Source organism: Calliphora vicina, chromosome 2 (genome assembly GCF_958450345.1).
Source record: "Calliphora vicina chromosome 2, idCalVici1.1, whole genome shotgun sequence".
Taxonomy (NCBI): domain Eukaryota; kingdom Metazoa; phylum Arthropoda; class Insecta; order Diptera; family Calliphoridae; genus Calliphora; species Calliphora vicina.
In genome coordinates, this window is record NC_088781.1 from 101,818,000 (window position 1) to 101,843,258 (window position 25,259).

Sequence of the window (25,259 nt, forward strand, 5' to 3'; positions counted from 1 at the left end):
CAGATCTTCCTTCTTCTTTCTTGTCTTCACTATAACCTTATGTTCTCCGAGTCGAATTGCATATAGGTCACACTCCTTCCAAACTAAACCGGTGATTTATTAGCCATGATAATAACTAACATCCACATGAGACAACTTATCAAACCATCGTCATATACATTAAATTTTCCTCCAACGACACGTTGGCGTCATGTTCATTGTTTGCTCCACAACTAAAACTTTTTATGGATTTGACTTATTTTGAAAGGTCCACCATACAATCGTCTGCTGTTCCGATTAAAGTACTAAAATCAAACTATTCAAATAAATCGATATATAAATGGAAGAAGGGAAACATAGAACATCATCCACTTTATTCCATTTTCTTTATCTATCGATTTTTATACCCATCATCAATAAATATTCCATTTGTAACACATTAAAATATTTGTCTCAACCCACGATCTATGTCCGTCCGTCCGTCTGTCTGTTAAAAACACGTTCTTATTTTTACTGGCCATGAAGGTCATGTTGACAGGGACGCCCGACGCTCGTTTATAGGTCCTGAACCATTGTTTGGCATCCCACGTGGATACACCATGGAACATATTCGTGAATCGGAATTTGGTAGATTTTGGTGTAATTTACCAGGACTAAGACTGTCCAAACGGAAAGGCTGACTTGATAATACTTACTGGATTATTCACCGGACACTGTGGATTAAGGTATTACTAATTTATTTTAGGTAATGTTGAGAATGAACAAATGCAGGTTTTGTGAACTTTATGCCGAAACCTCTGAACTTGTTCTATGCGACTGCCCAATGCTGGAAACGTGCAGAACTAAATGGCTCGGAAGGGCTCTTATGGACCCGGGGGAAGTAACTGATCTCTCACCAAATAGAATAATTGGCTTCATACGTAGCCTAAATCTATGGAATTAAAAAAAGATCCTATGGGTCGCAGTGCGTAAAGCCTCACTAATAATAATACTGCTGTTTGGTTTCTGGTGAGTTGTGGTGAATCTATGCGCAAAAACTTTTTTCTATGTCCTCCACAAGTCACGCGGTAGTCTGCTATCAATGGATGTCAAACTCAAACTAAATGACGCAGTTTGGCGTCAACTAACAGATGTCAGTTGACAGGAGCAGTGTTGCCCTTTCAGTTAAGAGGCGGAAAATTCAAAAAATCACGGACTTATTGACTGGCCCTCGTAACATTGAATCTGTGCGATAGAATGCAGATATTTTCAGCATAGTCCAAGATCAGAGCGTCAAATATTCGCATTCCTTCCAATTTCCTTTCTTCAATATTGTTACGAAATTGTACTTGAATTCAAATATAACGATTTTAACGGCTGATTTAAAAGTAGCATAATGCTTTCAAATAACAGTGCTGTAGAACTGTAACATATCTGTGGGCATTGTTGAGTGGAAGCTTTCAGTTGATTTGATCATAAGTTGGCAACGCTGTATTCGATTTCGAATATTCAGTTAAAGAACATTGTAGAAAGTACACCACAGATGGCGTATGTATTAGAAACCTCTAGACAGTTAAAGAGCTTTCTAGATGGTAATGCAGTGTTATAAATAGTGGTAGAGGTTGCAGTCGTGAGTGAGTTTATCAGAGACGCTTTTCGAATAAACATCATCTAAGTGCCTTAAAGTGTGTTGTGTTTTTTAAGTAAATTCGTGAACATTATAAATTGTGTCTGTAATTCTGAGAATTTATAAACGTGTATAAAAAAACATTGAGTGGCTATTTGTTCTGTTGTACATTTTAAAGAAATAAAGAGTTGTTACAATTTTCAAACTACTAAACGGCTTTTAATTGCAATCAAAAGTATCCGGTTTATTTAAAGGAAATAAACCAGCGTTTTGAAAAGGTTAAAACGCAACAATATGTTAAAGAGTATGTATCTTATTTGACTTTTAGAAGCTCGTGGAACATATTGTTAATACCAGCGGTTGCTATTTAAAATCGGCCCACACATGGCTGAGATATAAGGAAAAAACCGGGAAAACCTCGATTTTTGGCCTATTTTTGATCTATATCTGGATTACTAAGTCATTAATATAGACAATATGGATATATAATGATAGATATTTCAAAGTCCATTGCAACGATGTATATAAGGCTATAGTAAGTTGGACCTACATTGGGTCAAAATCGGGAAACATTTTTTTAACCCGAATTTTGTCATAACTCGAAAAAAACTTTTTTTAAAAAAAATTAAAAAACAATTTGAAAAAAAAAATTATTTTGTCTCAATAAATAACATCTTCAAACATCAGCTTAGTATCGATGTTTTCTGAATCTAAGGCCGATTTTGGGACTTTATTGAACTCGGTTTATAGCAAATTACTATTGTATTTGGAAAATCAGCAAAACACGACGGAACTATTTTTTAAAACTTAATTATAACTCGATTTGACGAATAAGCTACGTGAATATCTTGCAATATCAGTTTCCGCATACTGGTGACCTTAAGGAAAATAGTTTAAATAGGCACCACAAGGAAAAATCCACAATGGTAGATTCTAACTTTGTTTTTAAATATTCCACGTGGAACAATGGAGGAGCAAGCTTCTGCATACTACGTGAAACCCGACTGCAAGTGGCGGTAGGCGATTTGTCCGGTTTTTAAAAGAAACTTGAGAACATTTACTTCAGTTTGCTATACCGCAACAACTTTTCTTGGATTTGATTCATCTTAAGAGATCTATACAATCGAGGTATTGCTGACAATCCAGGATCGAATGTAGATGCCCAATCAGCTACTTATCTCAAACCCTATGATTTTGACCAAGGAAGTCTCACACTAAAAACCTTAACGTGTGGAGAAATCCTACTTCAAAAAACTTGCAAATAATTAAAATCGGTTTAATATTTATTCGAATTTCCACATCTCCACCTTAAGCCAAGTTAGCAAAAGAACTCTAAAAAATGAGGCAAACCCAAAACTAAACTTTAGATAAACCAACAAAATGTGTGCTAGATTTGGTTAAGAGTCCATTGCAAGTATTAAAAGAGTTGAAAAATAATAACTAATCGAATAACAAAGAGAGAGAGAGATAGAGAGGAAGAAAATGCTGGCCAGTTTATACAGAGCACCCATAATGTATTTAGTTGGCTGTTTGGTTGATTGGGCTTATGCTTCAGCGGTATGGCCACAACAACTTGCTACATCTAATGTTAGTCTATCTTTTAACGTCGCCAGTTACGGTTTGAATTAATAACGAGTTGGAACTCGGTCGGATGAAAAATAGCAATAAATTGTGTAAGAAAACGACAAAACGGTAGATGTGTGTGTTGTGTGCGTATGAGTGAATCAGTGGTGGTTCTTTAGAATCAAATGGGAGTGTGGAATAAATGAAATAATATATAAATAATGCTGTTTCTTAACAAACAAATAAAAAACGAAATCAAATCAAACACAGGTAGTTGCTAGAATTGAATGAGTGTACATACGAATGTTAACAAAACGTATGAAAATAGTTAAGTGCACATGTGTTTGTTACCAAGAGTTAAGAGTTTATGGCACGGCCCGTCCAAAGCAGCATAATATTACGAAATTATGAAAAAAGTAAATTGAAAAAAACACAAGTATATAAATATGTTGGTTAAAATGGTTGTTTAAAACTTCTACTAACGAGTAACTTATTGTTTATTATTTGTTTGTTTATTGGAATAAGAAAAAATTAAAAGAAGCTACAATAAAACAGGGCTTAAACAGAAGAGTAAAAATGAAAACGTCAAATAACGTAACGTCATTAAAAGAGAGTTGGTTCTATGTATTGCTTTGTTGTGGTCGTGAGTGAGTTTGTGTGTGTGTGTGTTAACGTGAAAATGATCAAACTCAGGGTTGGACAAAGGATTTTTGAAATGGTATAATATTAATAATTTTTTTTTAAATATTTTATTAATATACAGTGATGTGAAAAATAATAATAAGACTAATCCCAGTATGCAAAATGATTCGAAGTTATGTCGAAAATGAATCATTTTTTCGTAAAATTTTATCGATATCGACTTCGATATAATGTCGAGAATGTGCGTGTTTTCCTAAGTACAGTGCAGAGCGATAAAGAGTCGAAAATTATTTATTATTCTGATTCTAATTTTTATCGATATACTATACCTTTTTCGGTATTAAAAATGTTCTAAATTGATTCGATTTCGATTAAATATATGAACAATTTCGTATACTTTATACCATCGAGCAATTTCTTCTTGAAATAATGCATATTCAATACCTTTATTATTATCCAATAATGTTGCGTTAGATGTGTTTTCATTTTCAAATGCAATAAACTCTGCACATATTTCTGATGTTTGCTGATTATGAGATTCGAATTGTCAAAAACAACATCAATAATTGGCTCCGCTTTTCTTTTAAGACGTCTTTGATCCATTTTTCGTGTTAAACTATATTTTTATGAATATGTTATTGATAGGATAAGAAATAAAATTTTATTTTCTCACAAATTGACAAAAGAATAATATGTATGTATATATGAATTTGTCAATTTGTGCAAAAATAAAATTTGACATTAAAAAAAAACTCGAACATTATTCGCCATTTCTATAAAATATTAAAATACGATATTCTAAAAAATGTAGATTGGATAGAGCATCATAATAAATTCATATTTTCGATTTTAATTCGAAATAATTTCGATAAAAAGAACTGACTCGAAATGTTGCATACTGGGATGTGACATAACAATATGTGATGATAAATTAAGTAAAATGAGAGAATTGCTGATAAATAACTTTACTTATTTTTAGGTAATTTAGTACACAAACAAATTCTATTGCGATTTTCATTTTTTCAAAATAGTAATAAAATAAATTAAATTCATAATAGATTTGCACTAATTTCAGTTGTTGATGCGCCATTGTTGCTTAAAACTGCTTGGCATCATCCGGGCATAGAATCGACAAGTTTTTGACAGACTGACAGACCACGCAGCCTGAATTAATTCCCAGAGCTCATCGTAATTTGTAGGACACTTTCCTCTGATTGATGTTTTGACTGTAGTCCACAAATTCTCAATCGTATTTAGACCTGGAGACTGTGCACAGTGTAAGATTTAGCCATTCTAGGGAGACAAAATTAAATATCTTGGAAAAAATGAAGCTAGACTTATGAATTTTGGTACAAGGTGTTACTAGGCCAATATGTACCATTGTCCAAAAAATTGGGCCACTGCCACCCCCACCTACCATACAACTGCAAAAATTGAAATCTGTATTATTCGCGTTGGATAATCAAAAAGTAAAAAAGCGGCGAGTTTGTTATAAATAAATTGCGAAATTTCAATGTTTGTGCTTAACCAGGCAAAAGAAATCACAAAATAACGTTTATACGCCTTGTGAAAAGCTTATATCATAATGCCTCTTGTATTCTGCTATATTGGGAGTATTATATCTACGTACGGGGGATCGGGTGAGGACATATTCAGTTCTTTGACTCGTCACATGTGATTGGCACTTTATGACTGCCAACAGGTCTTTGGTAGGAAATGAGGTCTAAAAGAAATAATGATCTACTAATTTAACATTATTATACTCCGCATTGGAGTGCGGGCAGAAGTTAGAATTGGTAACTACTAAGGCTTCACTGTATAAGCTTTATCACCTAATTTGCATATCCATCACAGAAACTATGATAATCGGTCCTACATTTGTCATTATCAGACTTGGAATCAGACTTGGTGACATTTCAATCATGGTTACGGACGGATCCGACCAGCCGAATTGTGGATTTTTGTGGATATGACTACTGATGAACTTCTTGTATTTAAGCCAGTTTGTTTTGTACAGCAGAATATTTGCTGGAGATTTTGGAATATTTTTAACATAATAGGTTACTATTACGTGTGAATGGTCGGAACATACATAAGTCAAAAGATATTTCCGTAGATATTGAATTTCGATCTAAACAGCCGAATAACGAAACTGGTCATCTGCGATAGAGAGTGAGATCTTAAGGAAGCTTAAGGAGTGCAAGACTTCTTGTGATGTCGCTCAGGTCCTTGTTATCGTATGAGGTAAGGCGGGAGTTGTCAGGCATATCAAATTGACAATCTGTTGGATACCTGAACATGAGGGTCGCTCTGGAAACGAACAGAACGGATTTGGCAGATCTTTGTCGGACCCAAACGGGGTTGCGGCGGAATTAAAAAAAAAAGTTTTGTCGCGCTGTCAAGATCAAAATTCCAGAACCTATTATCGTTCAATAGGGGCGCCCTTAGGACACTTACGGAATTTCCAGTGGTTTTATATGTCATCAGTATGCTCTGGGTTATGCTAAACCCATTCGCAGGAATTTGTTACGCAATTTTTCAAATAATCGATCAAACTTCAATAATGTATAAATGTATTTTTATTAAAGCAATAAAAGGAATTAAAGTAAAAGTTAAAACATGACAAAAATCGTAATTTTTGTATATTTAACTGAATATGAATATCCTTAGAAGTTTTATTATTAAGTATTTTAATAATTTCTTTAAGGACTAAAAATTTAAATTTGCGCGACCTATTAGCAAAGTAAATCTTCATGTTTTAAATAATAATTTGTCTGTCTTTGTCGCACAGGGAAAATATTTGGAAAAATTTTAGTTTGAGGTGACACAAATTCGTTTACTTAAATGGTAATTCTCTTGTGTCAACGATTTTGTGTCAATGGATTTACAGTGAGTATACACCAAAAATTATTTGATTTTATTTAAGATAATGAAAATCCTAAAATTTATCTATCGATTAAAATTTAAAAGTTTCGATTTGTTGGAGAATGGGTTGCATAATAGATTCGGTTGTGAAAAAAAGATTAAAGTCGGACTATAATGATTTTTGTGATCTTAAAAAAATCAAAAAATTCGCTGGTGTTTACTCACTTATGTATTCGAATCATTCGATTGAAAACAAATGATTTGTGATTTTAAGAAGTGATTTTTTTTTTTAAGAAATCCCGAAAATATTTCCTGATTCCAATTTTTTTTAGATTAGGCACCCTAATCTGTCACACTCCATTGGATCAGTATTGTTTTCGAAGTAGATATTTAAATAAAATAAAAACAAATTACACCTTCTTCGCAAATACTGCTTGTAACAGTGATTATGATTTTCCATCCCCGATCAACAAATACTTGGTATCAAAACGTATTTTAAACCCAGTCTTTGTATAAATGTTTGACTCTCTGTTTTCTTAGTTGGCTAACTGACTGACTTACTAACTAACTGACTGACAGACGTGTTTTCAAAGTATTTGTTAAATACAAAAAAAGAGAATATAACAAACAAACTCAACAAAATAACACAATCAAATAACAACAATTATTATTTCTACCTTAGTGATTTTTTCGGGGCGTTGTCATTTAGACGTTACAATTTTTTCGGTTACAATTACAAAAATAAATAATAATAATAATAATAATAAAAATATCGAAATGGTTTTATAAACAAAAATATTCTACTGTTATTTTAAATATTTAGTTATATAAATAATACTCGTACAACAAAAATAAATATGTATGTATTTGCTAAATATTAGTTAGTAAGCAATTTAATTGCTGAAAAAGTGTTACCAAATACATAAAGAAAACAAATCAAATTGTCCGATAAGATAAAAAAATAAAGTAAAGTGACAAATAAATCCCTTACACACACAATTGTTTTTTTTTTATAAAAAAAGAGCGTAAATAAAAACAAACGGTAAATATTACACTCTGTGATAATTATTAATTGGAGCATAATAAAAACAATTTTTGCATTCTAAAACAACAACAAAAACCTACAAACATACTTACAACAAAGTGTAACCTATGATTACAGCTCGCCTGTAAATAAATAGCAGTCATTAAATTCGCCGTCGCTGCCGTTTTATACATATATGCGCTTCTCTACGCTGCACCACCTGCAATTAAACGTAAGTTACACACTGGCTGCGTATTCACTTTCTGTTTAGTTTGTTATCGCTTTCATTAACTGTTTTTGTTTTTATTTTATGTTTAATTATTTATTCATTTTTTTTGATAAATTTACTCATGGATGAGTAAAATAATAATACGAGTATCTCATATATACATACATGAATTGAATAGACACCCAGCTGTTCTTGGTGACTGTCTCGAACTGGTGATTTCCCCTATCATTTAGGGTGTATGTCCTAAGCAGGGCTTTAATTGAGCCTTTTTGATTACAATTAAACTGTCTGATAGTCAACACATTGGATTCCCATACAGGTTACATAGATTCAGTTACCTTTGCTAGCTACCTAACTGATTACTTGAGCTACACAATTACCCAGCAGTTCTAGGAGACTGTCCCTAATTAGTGATTTTATCTATCATTTAGTTAGACAATTAGTTACATAACTAGCTACTTGGCTAGTTATTTTAATATGTGTATGTCCTAAGCTGGAGGTCAATTGACACTTATTGCTTAAAAAAAATCCTACGACAAATATACAATAGATTACTTCTGGTCGGTAAAATAACTATTGTCTAAAGTGCAGTACAAAATAAGCGTTAAATGTGACTACTGTCTAGGTTACTTAATGACACTAAAGGGACTATTGACTTCACGAAAGATTAGATTTGAAGGGGTGTGTAGTACACTGTGTACAATACAAGTACACTTCCACTCGTTGACCCATAGGATCCATTGTGATACCCTTTAGAAATATAACCCGTGGTAAACTAAAAGCAGAAATTAAATTGGAGAGAAAAAGGAAAGAAGTTAAATGCCGTTAAGATAATTACAAAATAAGAAAAAAGAAGAATGACAGAAAATAAGTATAGACTGCGATTCACACAGTCTCGTTATCTAAACATAACAAGTCTATTCCAATGATAAAGCCTAATAGATTCCCTATATCATATCTAGCTATAGTCCTGTCCAACACAAATAGTATTCTGGATGCCTTTGAATTCAACTTTGGCCAAATAGACCTGGACACCCTGCTCTCCGTCCTACAACACCAGGATTGGTTCCTAGAGTGCGAAATCTTTCGAAGATCAACCTATAATAGTGGCATACTAATATAGTCGGCAGTTCCGAACCCTGCCTGGCCAGTTCATCTACTGTCTCCTTTCCCTGTATGTAACAGGGACCTGGTACTCAACATAATCTGATTGTCTATAGTTCCATTAATGCTTCCAGAGCCTTACTATGCTCGAGTTTAATGCACTCAGTGCTGCCTGACTATCTTGTAGATAGTATCTACATAAATTGTCACTACAGACCCCTCTGTGACGTGTGCTCTTATAAATTCTGTGGCTTTCCAGATCGCTAGTACATATCTCTGCCCGAAAGACGTTGCATTCGTCTGGGGGTCTGTATTACTCTTTGATGTCCTCATCTACTACATAAGATCCTACCCACTCGTCCCTACTTGAAAACACAATTGGAGATGAAATACCGAAGTCTAAAGTCGTTGCCGTATGGTCCGAAATCCCAGTAAGGTTGCTAGCATGACCAATTAGACCTACCTCGTACAAAATTTTCGTATGACCTACCCGCTTTGGTCTTACCAGACAAGACTCGAAGAGTCTAAGCAACTTCCTAGCCGCCACACTTGCTACATATTCCTCAATTGACAGTAAGTTAATGATTATATCCATAAATAAAATAAATTGTATGAGAATTATATCAAAACAATTTGTATAAAACCAGTTTTTACTAATTCTGCACAAAAAAGTTGTTACTTAGAGATACTTAAGTGACAATTGTCTTCACGCTAGATTTCAAGGGATGGGAAAGTAACCAATTGACTTCTCTCTGCACTACAAAGAGCACATTCGTGTCAAATTACCCATTGTATATCAATTGGAGTTAGCCAAGTGATCAGACATTATTGACAATTACTGTTTATAAGTCGTACATTGACTACTTGCTATACAACTGGGCAGAGATACATCCATATTTACAAATATTGTACATTGAATATTTATGAATTTTTATTGTTTAACATTTTATCACGGAATCTAAAGTGCATTGTAAAAGTGATTCATACTTAAAGTTACACAGTTCGAACAATATAGAGACTTCTTTAGCCATAAACTAATAAAAAAAGGTGACCATTTCTTTAATTCGTTTTTGAATTTTGGCCGTGGAAAAATTAATATATTCGAAATTGTATTTTATAAAGTTTATTCAAACTTAATTAATAAATAAACATGTAAATTTCTATTTGATTAATATTAAGCTTTTCTTTTTTATTTTTGACTGTAAAGCCTATGGTTTTTATGGTTTTTTCATGCGAAAAATTTTACATGCTGTTTGACAGCTAGCTGTTCGTGCCTTTTTCATGCATTTTGATTATCTAAATGTCCGAATATCGCAAATTTATGTTCAGTAAAGTTGTTTAGCTCAACGCGGTATGTGGTATTTTTGATTTTCATTTAGTGGAAAATCAGTTTTTCATAATTTTTTTCGTTAGTTATCTTACAAAACTAAATTAATATCATCTAATACTGTACCCAAAGAAAAAATATAGTTGTACGATTTTCTATATCCACCACCATCATCTTGGATCCCGGCCATGTAATTTCTCGATTTAGTGATCTCAATTGGTGTCCTCGTTCTTTTGATTTAATACCGCTGAACTATTTTCTCTTGGGACATTTGTAAAGCGGGCTTTACACAGATAATTCTATGTTCAGAAAGATGAAATAGCTTCACAATCTCTCGCACTTTCAATCTCCGATCGGCCAACACCATTGAAATTTTTTCAATTGTTTCGGGTGTAGATACCTCAACAGGGCGTCCAGAATGTTCGGCATCTTTCCTGCATGTACGGCCACAACGAAATTCCGTTAACCACTTTTTTACTATTGAAATTGATGCAGAGTTCCCATAGTATTTATCAAACTTAGCATTTATTTGAGTAATGTTTTTTTCCGCAAAAAATAATGCTTAATGAGCAAACGAAATTCATTTATAATCACCAGGGAAACCAAAATATGCAAATGCATGTTTTTTCTAGTGAGTATAATGGGCACATTGATAAGATATTTACACGTTTCAGAACAATTTAAGAATTTTGGCATCGATTTGTTATTGCATATTTTTGCATATTTTACCCTTAAATGCATATTTTTGCATATATTTGTTTTAGGAGCATATTTATGTCATATTTTTGCGTTTTAGAGCATATTTTACTGTTTAATAGCATATTTTGACTTTATCAAAAACAAATTTTGTCTTACTTATTTTTCGCTGTTGTGATACAGGCTTTTACTTCCTTTGTTTAAAATTGAAAAATATATGGCTTTTTTAATATCAAATAAGCACTATTTTAATAATAGCGCCATGTAAATATCAAATTTTAGTTCTAATTCAATCATAACCGTTCTAAGTGTTAAAGAAATATTATCTTTTAAATTTGCTCATATAATATCAATTGATGTCGAAAGAACATTTTCTATGTATAAAAATGTTTTCAAATCCAATTGACAACGAATTTTATTTGAAAATTTAAGTCAACATTTTTAATTTATTGCAATAATAACCTTAATTGAAGAAGTGACTTTATATTTATATAAAATATCATCTAAAAATACCTCTCGAGGACTTTTCATAACTTAAGTTGCTATTGTTTTTATGTTGTATTTATTTTTTGTTATACTTGTTTTTGTTCTTGTTATTTTTGTTTATTTTATGTTACTTTACCTTTTTAGAAATGAATTGTATTGATTTTTTTTAAATAAAAGTATATTTTTTGGTTAAAAATTATGTAAGTTTGTGTTTCTAAGAGCATATTTTTTAAATTTTAAGAGCATATTCTAAAGTTTTTACTGCATACTTAAAGCGCTTAAAACGTTTTTTAGAGCATATTTCCGGTTTCCCTGATAATCACATATTTATGTATAATACAAATTGGCTTCTTTATAACTCATTTATAGAGTGATCTAAATTTTGTGGTAGCTTATTTACTCTTTAGTTGTTGTGGTCAGTTACAAAAAATTCATGAACATTTTGCGAAATTTACTTATTTTTTTGATATTTTTATAATGGTCACCCTAATAAATATTTATAGAACAACTTCCTTTTCACGTTGTCACAACCATTTTTTTTTGCCTACGATAGCAATTAACAATTAATCGACCGACCTTTATTTCAACAAGTTCATTATTCCATAAAATAATGAAATTTAGCAGAAAACAGGTTATTGCTCTCAATAAAGAGAAATAAGAAGCAGTTAACATTACACCAAGTCCTTGTAATAAATAAAATTACCGTTAAAATACATGTTAAACATTAAACACAAATTCGAATGTTGTCAATAATGTTGAAATTTAAATTACTTATGTTGTCATAATTATTTGTACAAGATAAAGATAGAATAAATCAGTTATTTTCTGCTCTACTTTTAAGGCTTAAATATGCCTGTAGTCATTCATGTACCAGTATTTAATCTTCTTTGGAAAAAAATCAACCGCCAACATATTTATATTTTTGTTTTTGTAAATAAAACGGCCATTTCTCTCATATAACTGCTTGTTTTTTTAAATCGAACATTATACATACATATGAATATGTACATTATATAATTTACATACATATGTTTGTTGTTATTACCTCAACTTATGAAAAGCCGTTCCCTTATATGTATGTACATTGTACATATGTACATACCTTTGTAGTATGCGTGTTGTTGTTGTTTCTTTCTAAAGCCCCATATTTTTAAGAAACCAGTTTGTCTTGTCCACCACTCTTGCCAACTTTGCTCAAAAATTATTATAACGTTTGTCCACCGCTTACTTGTTTTGTTTTGGTTATTGTATTCTTTTCATTTTTATGCTCCATTCACAGTAAATAGATGTACATATGTATGTATGTAGTTGAAAATCCCAAGGGGGTGGCAAAGAGGGGTGTCAATGTTTTCTCCTTAAAGTGTTCTCACACAAATTAACAGTTTGTTATTATTGCGAGTACTTATGTCAATAACATGTGAATGTTAAACAGAGATTTATTTAGTGCAACAAATATTGGCGAACGAGTATCGCCATCATCATCAATCATATAGTCTATAATTACTCTAATCTATATGAATGTAGATGATGAACAATGAATGGTACTAGTGTTAATAATAATTTAAATTGCATATTAGCAAAAGATTTAATAAACTCATGGTATTTAAATATAATTTATGAAATTATTCTTCGTATGTACATATTTTTGTTGTAAATATACATTTTGCGATTCCATTTAAAACACATTCAGGTCAGAGCTTCAAATTAATTAATTAAATTTTAGCTTAATATACTAAAATCTTAATTCAGAATTAAATATGTCAACAATTCATTCCCAAATAACTGCTTATTTAGCTTCATACAAATTTATTTTAGCTTCCATTCACTTTTTAATTGAATTCATTTATTTAACATTTAATTGAATCAATTTTTATTAATCCTAATATAATTTACATTTAATGAACATATTTTTATGTCATTAAATTTTGTTTTTAATTATTTACAAAATAAATCGAAAACATATTTGCCCAATTCACAATCGAAGTCGTAGCGTTGTAATTTGTTTGTGAAAAATATTTTTCAAACAAAATTTTTTGAAACAAAAACAAAATATTAATAAAAAAATTACGACATACAACGCTACAACACTACGACACCAATTGTGAATTGGGCAATTATCTAATTAGCTTTAGATTTCAATTCAAGAAAAATTTAATGATTCCGTATACATATTTTATAAAGCTAAAATTTATGGATTTGAATTAAGGACAATCGATGAATTCTTTATATAAGAAATTTAATACGTTAGAAGTAAGTACTAAGGATTTAAGCCTATGAATTAATTCGTAATGAATTCGTTAATGAAATCTGTATGAGATACAATTTAATTTGATTTTGAGAATTGAATTAATTCTTTCGAACCATACGCAAGAACAGTACTATGCAGAACTAAGCAACTAGAGCATTGGTAGGCAAATAGAGGCATTTAATTTGTGTGCATGTATCAAGGTTGCCAACTCTTCAGCTCAGAAAATGGCAAGATTTTGAATTAAAAATGGCTAGAAATGGCTAAAACCCATAAATAACTGAATACAAATTCAAAAATATTACATTTCTTGTCCCCCATTGCCACGAAGTCTGGTTATGTGTTAATAGTTATACTGACAGTTTTAAACGGCAGTAAAACTATTAGTTAGCACCTAACCAGACTTCGTGTTAATGGAGGTTAGAGATTATAAACAGCTTTAAAAAAGTTTCGAACAAAATATTGCCATCAGATTATTTTAACAGTTTTAAAAAGTTTTCGAACATAATACACAGGTCAACAGCAAAAAATTCACGAAAATCATCGTAACCTGAGCAATATGAACGCCTACCATGGAACTAGAGTAACATAAACATAAAGGCTTTATTATTTATACCCTACACCACCATAGTGGGGAGGTTATAATGCGTTTATGCAGATGTTTGTAACGCCCAAAAATATTGGTCTAACACCCACCTTAAAGTAACCGATCGACTTAGAATCACTTTCTGAGTCGATTAAACGATGTCCGTCCGTCTGGATGGTTGGCTGTCCGTGTATACCTTGTGCGCCAAGTACAGGTCGAAATTTTGAAGATATTTCGATCAAATTTGGTACATATAATTTTTTGGGCACAAGGACCATTATTTCACCTAGCCCCCATACAAATGTCCTACCGAAATAGGACTTTATCGGTCATAAATGTTTAATATATATATGTATCTACACAAATATTGTTCCAAATAAGTTTTATATATACCGAATTCATGTCACCAAATTTTATTATGATCGGTCCATAAATAGTCATAGCTCCCATATAAGAACCGCTTCCGTAAATCACTTTAACGTTCATAAATCTCATAAAAATGTTGGTATGCACTTAAAATTCAACATAAATAAGTTTCATATAGACATAGTGATTGGTCTATAATTGATCATAGCTCCCATTTAAGCCCACTTCCGAAAATCACTCACGAATATAAATTATTGATATTTTAAAAGAAAAATGTTTTTGCTCATTTACTTGGTGTAGGGTATTATATGGTCGGGCTTGACCGACCATACTTTCTTACTTGTTTGAACTTGACTTTCTGTAAAAGATGCTTAAAGCTCCAAAACAAATGCAGAAGATTCATACAACAAAAAAGATTTAGCCCAAATAGACCAATAACATTTTCATTATTCAAATTATTCCAAAAACTCGTGAATGTGCAGGGCTGTCACAGAATTCTATTCCGATCGAATGTTGAATTATTTTAGTATTTAGCTTTTTCACAAATAGTAAAACGAAAATTTTTGGAATATAACCACTTTCGGTTAAATTGAATTTTGTTTAATATTATTGGGTTTTCTTCAAGTTTTAATTAACATCTTTACTTAATTTTTGATTTAATAAGCAAAACATTGCCAATTCAAAAAACAAAAAAAAAATATTTATTTTTTGCGAATTAATATAAGAAATTGAAGCCATTCCGATACAAGTGACAAATGGTGTCAGGTTTGTATATAACCAGAATTATAAATCGAGTCAGTTTATTTCTTTATATAAAATTTTTATTGGATTTTTTTATATTTCCCTAGAAAAGTGTCTTTTCTAGGGAAGTGTCTTTTTTGAACAGTTCTCTGTAGACAAATTTCTTTATTAGACAGTTTTCTGTAGAAAAATAAATTTTTTGGGCAGTTTTCTATAGAAAACTGTCTTTATTGGACATTTTTCTGTATAAAAGTGTCTTTATTTGACAGTTTTATATAGAAAAGTTGCTGGCCATACTACTGAGTGCAAAAAACTTGTCTTCGCAATTAAAGTTTTTCTGCGTGGCGGCCTGCGGCTGCTCTTAGGGACTTTCTCCTCCATGGAACGCGGCAGGCAGCTTCGCTAAATAAAACCTTTCTTGTAAATAAATTATTAAAAAATACTTTTTTTTGGAGTGGATGTTATTTAATTTTTGATTGAACTTTCTTTTCTTGGCAAATTAAATAAATCATTTAAGCAAACAAAAAATTGTCTAAGATGCAATAATGCCATAATGGCTATATTTCACTTCTTCCATGGAAATAAGGTCATATGGCCTTATTTCTCAACACAATGTGTAATAAGGCCATATATTGAACAGTTTTCTATAGAAAAGTGTCTACATTGAACAGTTTTCTGTAGAAAAATATTCTTTGTTTTTCACAGTTTTCTATATAAATGTGTTTTATTTTGTTTAAAATAAATAGTATAAACCCTTCTTTCAATACTTATTCCGCATGTGTGAACTCCTAAACAACAGAGCATTTAACGCACGTCACATTTACACTTCCTCCGTTTAGTTAAATTTATTACTCCATAAAGCTTTAATTTATTTGATTTCTTTTTAAACATTAGCATTCACTTCCTTTCTCTCATTTCCATTGCAGGTACAAATCTTCTCAACATAATGAAAATGCGATAGAATTCCCACATTCAACCACGACTAGAATTTCGAACACAATCACCAACCACTTTACTTTCACATCATAAATTATGGCCAAAATGACTGAATTAATTGTAACAACTACAACTACAACATTACAAAATGCACCTACAAGATCAGAAAAACGAAAAAAGAAAATTAAATATCGTGACAAAATGAAATTTATAAAAGCCATAATACTAGGATTAATTGTAGTTGTAATAAATGAATTAGAAACGATGGGTGGAAAAAGCAGTGCGGGACTAAGAAGTATTGGTGTGTTGGCACAAACGCGAGATCCACGATTTTATTCCAGAGTAGGCGTTAACGATTATCAATGGCCGAATCCAGGTGATCCAGATTATAGGTTAGTAAATTTTGTATGTATTTGAGAAACTATTAAGGAAATTTTAATAAGAAAAAAAGTAGAATTTATTAGATTATTAAAATCATTTAACTTATTATTTAGATACTGATTTCAAATTGAATTCTTTATAGAACCTACACATTTAATGATCGCCGTTATGGTCATTATCAACCGAACGGTTATGGTGCCAATTATCCCGGTAGAAATCCACCAGGTCAATATCCACAAGGAATGCCAAATGAAGATCGTTTTCGTTTTGATCCAGTAAGTAAACATTTATAATACGAGCAATAAAAAAAAATAGAAAATAATGTCTTTATTAAATACATAGATTTTTACTTGTATTTAATCTTGCATGTATCGCCTCTCAGTCTATACATCGTACATGTTATAATTGCTTTTACGATGCGAAGAACAATGAAATTAATTCAATTTTTTCTACAGACTATAATCATCTAATGACATTATTAATTGTCCTCCATAGTTGTACAAATGGAGGGCACCAAATATCAAAACGTTAATTAAATTTGTAACGCATATGGCCATATACATGATTTATTCGTTGTGTTCTTTCTTGTATTAATTGCGTTAATCAAACTTGTCATCGCACAGTGTTTAAAAGAGAACATTTATGAACATAAAACAATTTCTAAAGATTTGCAAATTTATTTTATGCTATGTTCAGATATTTATGTTTACTACTTGTTTTTTGAAAAACCTACCATCAAAAAAGAAGTGGGGTATCAATATATCAATATATTTGTCGCAGACCCACATTTGTGCATATATTTTTGGTCCTCATGAGGTTCTAAGATGATCTAACAATGTCCAAAAGGAGCTAGTTGGCTGAAATTTTCCACAATATCAGTCCATGATTTCACATCGCTCCCATACAAATTTCCCCCAGGAATACTGTTTGATCAGTTCCCTCAGAAAATTACTTGAATATTCATAATTGTCTTATAATAGCTAATATCGTGATGAAATTGGACATAAACAAGTTTTATATGAACCTAACTCTTTCTACGAACTTTTTTGAGGATCGGTCCACCTCCATATAACCCGTCTCAAAATAACATATTTTCAAGCATTAAAATTTGACTGTTTTTTTTAAATTTATAAATGGGAAACTTAAATTTAGGCTGAACATTGTCAAAATTAAACAATTAAGAGAGCTATATTCGGATGTGCCGAATCTATATGCCCTTCACCAAATTATACTTTAAAATAAAAATTTTAAATATTTTTAGATAAATAAAATTTATTTTTTTTACAAAGTGGTTTTTTTCATTTTTTGGAAAAAAAAAATTTTTCGAATTGTTTTTTTAAATTTTTTTTTAATTTTTTTTAATATTTAGCGGAAAAAAAACTTTTGGTGAAAAAAAATTCGGATTATTTTTTTTTACCCGATTTTGACCCATTTTGATCCATATTGTCTATATTAATGACTTTAAAAATTAAAAAAAACTTTAAAAAAAAATTTCGAAAAATTTGTTTACTTTAAAATATTTATAATTTTTATTTTAAAGTATAATTTGATGAAGGGTATATAAGATTCGGCACAGCCAAATATAGCTCTTATGATTAGGTTAGCTCTTTTTTTCGAGATATACCGTTATTTCGAAAATGGAGGAGGTTGCACAACATATATTCGCGTAACTCAAACACTGTTTATCTTATTGAATAAACTAAAAAAACCGAAATTCTGCAATAAAATTTCCTTTAATCAAGGGTCAAACTTTTATTTAATCTGCGCAGTCGTTTTAGAAAAATATTTTTTTTCTTGCAAAAAAATAATTTTTTTTAGGAAAATTTCGAATTTTTTGTTTTTTAAAACGGCATAAAAAATTGGAAAATGAAGCCATAAAAAAATTCCAAATATTAAAAAAATTAGTTTTTGACCCTGGTTTTTCGTTTCAATTCAATACAAATAAGTTATAAATATACAAAAGTCATGTCACCAAATTTTATAACGATCGGTCAATAATTAGAAGACCCAATTTCGAAATTCATTTTAACGAGTATAGATTTCTTAAAAAATAAAAATTAAACACAAATAAGTTTCATATATACAGAAGACATGCCACACAATTTTATGGCGATTGGTCCATAATTAGTCATAGCTCCCATATAAATTTTAAAAGAAAACTGTTTATAATCAGCTGCTGTAATCTTTTCACACTCTCTCTCTCTCTTCTACACTTAAAGTAAACAAATTGACTCAGAATCAATTTCTGTGTAGATTTAGCGAGGTCCGTTCGTCCGTCTGGCTGCCTATGTAAACTTGTATGCAGGTTCGCAATTTTGATCGGCCCAACTACGAAGCCTATTGAAACTCGTTGAAATTGTTCCATTATTTACCTAGCCCCTTACAAATTATGACTTTCTCATAAAAATCTGATTTATTTTGATCCACACAAACTTCTCCAAATTGTTTTGTATAAAAATAAATCATATTGAAGAATGTTGTGCGATCGATTTATAACTGACCACTTCCGAAAATCACCTTCAAGAGCATAAATATCTGTCGGTATTCAAACAAAATTCAACACAAATAAAATAGATAGAAATCATAATTGTCCATAGCTCACATATAAGACCCACTTCCGAAAATCACTTTAAGGACCATAAATCTATTTAAAATTTTTCTATCCACATAAAATTCAAAAGAAATAAGTTCACGCTTCTAAATTTCATAATGATTGGACCATGATTAGAGTATCTCCCATATTAGGTCCACTTTCGAAAATCACGAATAACAAATTATTGACATTTTAAACAAAAACTGTACTCAGTGTAGGGTATTATATGGTCGGGCTTTACAGACTATACCTTCTTACTTGTTATTAAATAAATTAATATCTAATATTTATCTCTAACCATGCCACTGTTCGCCATTTGTCTGAGAAAGAAATAACAAAATGTGCAATTATTAAAACAACCTACGGCCTCAAAAGATTAAAGTCTTACATATGTGTGGTGGCATAGCCATAATGACCAGCTTGATCAATGATAAACCAACTACTTAATTGAAAACATATCTCCGAATTGCTTATAATAAACAAAAATCAATTCCAAATGCTTTTACACTTAAACACAATAAAAAGCTTAATAAAATTAACATCATATCTTTTATAGAACAATCCAAATGCAGGTCATACACCATTTCCAGGCATTTTGGCTGGCTGGCGGGAAGATCTACAAGGCAAACAGAGGCGTGACTCTTTAACGCTCGAACGTGATGTTTTTGTCACCACCAACTATGGTCAAGTGCAGGGATTTAAAGTTTACATGTATGACAATCCTGATCCGAAATCCTTTTATCGTCCTTATCATTCGACGGTGGATCGTGTGATGGGTGAATGTTCGGTATTTTTGGGCATACCCTATGCTTTGCCGCCCACATTTGAGGGTCGCTTTAAGCCACCCAGACTGCATAGAGGTTGGCAGCTTTTGCAGGCGGTAGATTTTGGACCCGCCTGTCCACAGCCAGTAAGATACACGGGTGCGACCAAGGGTATTATGGATATGGATGAGGATTGTTTGTATTTGAATATATTTTCACCAAATGTAAGTAGTTTTGTTTAATTAACTCAAAGTCAATGTTGGGTAATTTTTACGATTTTTTCTATTTTAGACGGGTGCTGGCATAGCCCAAAAATATCCAGTTATGGTTTATATACATGGTGGTGAATTTATACGTGGCGCCTCTAATCTGTTTCAAGGTCATATATTGGCTTCATTCTATGGAGTGGTGGTAGTAACTTTCAACTATCGCTTAGGAGCTTTAGGTTTTCTCTCAACTGGAGATGAAAACTCTCCAGGTAACTATGGCATACTCGATCAATCCATGGCCTTGAAATGGGTATACGACAATATAGAGTTTTTCAATGGCGATCGTGAAGCGATAACATTGTTTGGTCCCGGTGCTGGTGCAGCTTCAGCGGGCTTATTGATGGTAGCTCCCCAAACTAGAAACATAGTGAAGAGAGTTATTGCTCAGTCTGGTTCCGCTTTGGCCGATTGGGCTTTAATACAAGATAAATATCGTGCTCAAAATACCAGTCGTGTATTGGGCCAACTTTTGGGTTGTTCTTTGGAGTCCTCCTGGAAATTGGTAAATTGTTTGCGAACTGGCCGAAGCTTCTACGAATTGGGAAATGCTGAATTTCCACCCGATGTTGGTACATTTCCCTGGGGCCCTGTGTTGGATCATAATTTTACGGTACCAAGTGATGGTTGGTATGATGGCTGGCGTGAAAAGGATTGGCGCTTTCTTTCCGAGACCCCTATAGAGCTTATGCGCCAGGGGAAATTCAACAGAGGTTTACAGTACATGACGGGTGTAACCACACAAGAAGCCGCCTTCTTCGTATCACAAAATGAGAGTTTAGCTCCGTACTATGAAATTGATGGTAAATTTTTTGATCAAAAGATAAGAGAACATGTGCTGCGCTACAATTACACTCTAAATCCCAATGGGATATATGAGGCCATTAAATATATGTACACCTATTGGCCGGATCCCAACAATAGTTCGGTAATACGTGATCAATATATTAATATGTTATCAGATCTTTATTACCGCGCCCCCGTAGATCAAATAGTTAAGATTTTGTTGGAACAAAAGGTGCCCGTCTATATGTATGTACTGAATACCACCGTGGAAGCCTTAAATCTGCCGCAATGGCGTAAATATCCTCATGAAATAGAACATTATTTCCTGACTGGAGCTCCTTTTATGGATGTGGAATTCTATCCGAAAAAGGCTCATTTAGAGAGAAATATGTGGACCGATAATGATCGAAATATGTCTCACTTCTTTTTACAAACATTCTCAAATTTTGCTCGTTATGGGTAAGTTTTATATCCCTGAAAGACAAGTCTTAATGTCTATTATATGGAAATATTTTATTTTTTAGGAATCCTACGCCCCAACAGGTATTAGGTATACATTTTGAACGCGCCTACCAGGGTGAACTGCGTTATTTGAATGTGAATACTACTTTCAATTCGTCAATTTTACTTAATTACCGCCAAACTGAATGTGCATTTTGGACCCAGTACTTACCAACAGTTATTGGGGTTTTGGTACCAACCTATCCACCCACAACGGAATACTGGTGGGAGCCTAAAGAACCTTTGCAAATAGCCTTTTGGAGCATGTCAGTGGCATGTTTGTTTTTGATTGTATTGGTAGTTATTTGCTGTATAATGTGGAGAAATGCTAAGAGGTAAATTTTAAATCTTTTCATGAATATAAATATCCATATAATCTTATCCTTTCATTAGGCAATCCGACCGTTATTACGACGAAGATGTTTTCATTAATCCCGACGGCACCGAATACGATCAACAATCTCGAGCAGCTGGTGTCGATAACACCAATTTAGTAACTAATCATCAGGTAATGCGATCACGCGACAACATTTACGAATACCGCGATTCACCCTCCACAAAAACATTGGCCAGTAAAGTGCTCACCGACACCACATCAATAAGATCGCCCTCATCCTTGGCCATGACACAAAAAACCGGTAGTCAATCATCACTTAAATCTGCCATTTCATTAAAAGAATCAAATGGTGGCGGCACACTCACCTCATACCACAGACCGTTACGCAGTGAAGCCACGGCACCATCGGCCAGAATTACAACAAATGGTAATAGCGCGCCCGCTGCTCATACAAAATCAATAGAAGAGAAACGTCTGTTGCAACGCGAACCCATACCATTGTCTTCAACGCCCGTTCCATCAGAAATATCATATACTAAACCTACAAAACCCATTTTACAAAGTCGTAGTATTACGCCTACACCAAGTGCTCGCACCACTACAACTACTGCCACTATATCCAGTGGTTCGAGTATGATGCAACCCCTACCATTGCCCGTGCCGGCACCTAAACCCCAGTCACGTACTCATGTGATAGAGGGCGTACCACAGACCTCAGTTTAAGAAACAGCTCTCTAAATGTTACAATATCGGAGGGAGTAGAGCAATTTATTTCTATTCCAGCTGCTATTGTTACATTTAGAGAGGGCACAGTTGAATAATCTAAATTTAAATACAACATGTACTAATTTGTCTAATTTTACTGCAAGTTTTCTATAGAAAATTGTTTTTATTTGACAGTTTTCTATAGAAAAGTGTTTTTATTACACAGTTTTCTATCGAAAAATGACTTTGTTAGACAGTTTTCTAAAGAAAAAACATCTTTATTCGACAGTTTTCTAAAGAAAAGCTTCTTTATTAGACAGTTTTCTATAGAAAAGCTTCTTTCTATAGAAATCTGTCTTTGTTAGACAGTTTCCTATAGAAAAGTGTCTTTGTTAGACAGTTTTCTATAGAAAAGTGTCTTTGTTAGACAGTTTTCTATAGAAAAGTGTCTTTGTTAGACAGTTTTCTATAGAAAAGTGTCTTTGTTAGACAGTTTTCTATAGAAAAGTGTCTTTGTTAGACAGTTTTCTATAGAAAAGTGTCTTTGTTAGACAGTTTTCTATAGAAAAGTGTCTTTGTTAGACAGTTTTCTATAGAAAAGTGTCTTTGTTAGACAGTTTTCTATAGAAAAGTGTCTTTGTTAGACAGTTTTCTATAGAAAAGTGTCTTTGTTAGACAGTTTTCTATAGAAAAGTGTCTTTGATCGACAGTTTTCTTTGATCGAAAGTTTTGTATAGAAAAGTGTCTTTGATCGAAAGTTTTCTATAGAAAAGTGTCTTTGATCGACAGTTTTCTATAGAAAAGTGTCTTTGATCGACAGTTTTCTATAGAAAAGTGTCTTTGATCGACAGTTTTCTATAGAAAAGTGTCTTTGATAGACAGTTTTCTATAGAAAAGTGTCTTTGATAGACAGTTTTCTATAGAAAAGTGTCTTTGATCGACAGTTTTCTATAGAAAAGTGTCTTTGATCGACAGTTTTCTATAGAAAAGTGTCTTTGATCGACAGTTTTCTATAGAAAAGTGTCTTTGTTAGACAGTTTTCTATAGAAAAGTGTCTTTGTTAGACAGTTTTCTATAGAAAAGTGTCTTTGTTAGACAGTTTTCTATAGAAAAGTGTCTTTGTTAGACAGTTTTCTATAGAAAAGTGTCTTTGTTAGACAGTTTTCTATAGAAAAGTGTCTTTGTTAGACAGTTTTCTATAGAAAAGTGTCTTTGTTAGACAGTTTTCTATAGAAAAGTGTCTTTGTTAGACAGTTTTCTATAGAAAAGTGTCTTTGTTAGACAGTTTTCTATAGAAAAGTGTCTTTGTTAGACAGTTTTCTATAGAAAAGTGTCTTTGTTAGACAGTTTTCTATAGAAAAGTGTCTTTGTTAGACAGTTTTCTATAGAAAAGTGTCTTTGTTAGACAGTTTTCTATAGAAAAGTGTCTTTGTTAGACAGTTTTCTATAGAAAAGTGTCTTTGTTAGACAGTTTTCTATAGAAAAGTGTCTTTGTTAGACAGTTTTCTATAGAAAAGTGTCTTTGTTAGACAGTTTTCTATAGAAAAATGTCTTTGTTAGACAGTTTTCTATAGAAAAGTGTCTTTGTTAGACAGTTTTCTATAGAAAAGTGTCTTTGATCGACAGTTTTCTATAGAAAAGTGTCTTTTTTAGACAGTTTTCTATAGAAAAGTGTCTTTTTTAGACAGTTTTCTATAGAAAAGTGCAGTTTTTTAAACAGTTGAGGAAATATTGTTGTATTTAAAAATATTGATTTGTAGATAGATAGTTTTAATGTAGATGCCGTAAAAACTATTAACCTAACTTAGTTAAACATTTTACGTGCACGATGACTTTTCAAATCTTTTTTGAACTCTGCTAGAAGATGAACGTAATTTTTCCAACTGAGATTAAAATGTTTATTGCTCACAATGTGTCTTATTTAAAATTAAAGGTATTTAGAAAAACCATTATCATTCGTCTTTAAATTTATTCGAAAAAATATAAAAACAGTGTTTTGAAATAAACATTTTTAAAATGTTAAATTTAAGTTGACATACAAATTTACAAATATTTAGAAATATAAATTGTATATAACAAAACGATTTAAGCCCATTCTTAATAAATAGTTTTCTTCTTTAACAATATAGTACGTGTAAACTATAGGTATAAGACAACCAGACATTGAGAATATCGGTTTTAAATATGTTTACTACTCAATATGTTTTACAAATTAACGAGTTGTAATAAAGTTTAAACTTTAAAGTAATTACCATTTATGACAATATCTAAATTATTATAAATAAGTTCTATTTTTATCATACAATTTTAGATCTTTAAGATCTCAATTAATCTTTTACTATAGTATATATTTACCTATGTAAGTGTAATTATACAATATCTAATATAATATTATATATTTAAATATACAAATAACAAATGAAATTTTAATATTTAAAAAAAATATATATCAACCCCACGAATACAATCCATATCAAAACATTCCAATTAATTTTTGTTAGTTTTAATTATTTTTAATTTTTCTATAGTTT

The 25,259-nt window shown here is 31.8% G+C and overlaps 1 protein-coding gene across 2 annotated transcripts; it reads left to right on the forward strand.

Annotated features, from left to right (window-relative positions):
* Positions 1-3,147: 3,147 nt before the first annotated feature.
* Positions 3,148-22,894, forward strand: Gli (carboxyl ester lipase-like protein Gli). Of its 2 annotated transcripts, none has more exons than XM_065502535.1 (7): positions 3,148-3,258; positions 16,386-16,787; positions 16,919-17,051; positions 19,926-20,357; positions 20,425-21,644; positions 21,710-22,021; positions 22,080-22,894. In XM_065502535.1, the coding sequence occupies exons 2-7, from the start codon at positions 16,492-16,494 to the stop codon at positions 22,744-22,746; spliced, it is 3,060 nt and encodes a 1,019-aa protein (XP_065358607.1). In that variant the 5' UTR covers positions 3,148-3,258; positions 16,386-16,491; the 3' UTR covers positions 22,747-22,894. The 2 variants fall into 2 exon arrangements, with proteins under 2 accessions (XP_065358607.1, XP_065358606.1); XM_065502534.1 differs by lacking the exon at positions 3,148-3,258 and adding an exon at positions 7,494-7,911.
* The last annotated feature ends 2,365 nt before the right edge of the window (positions 22,895-25,259 follow it).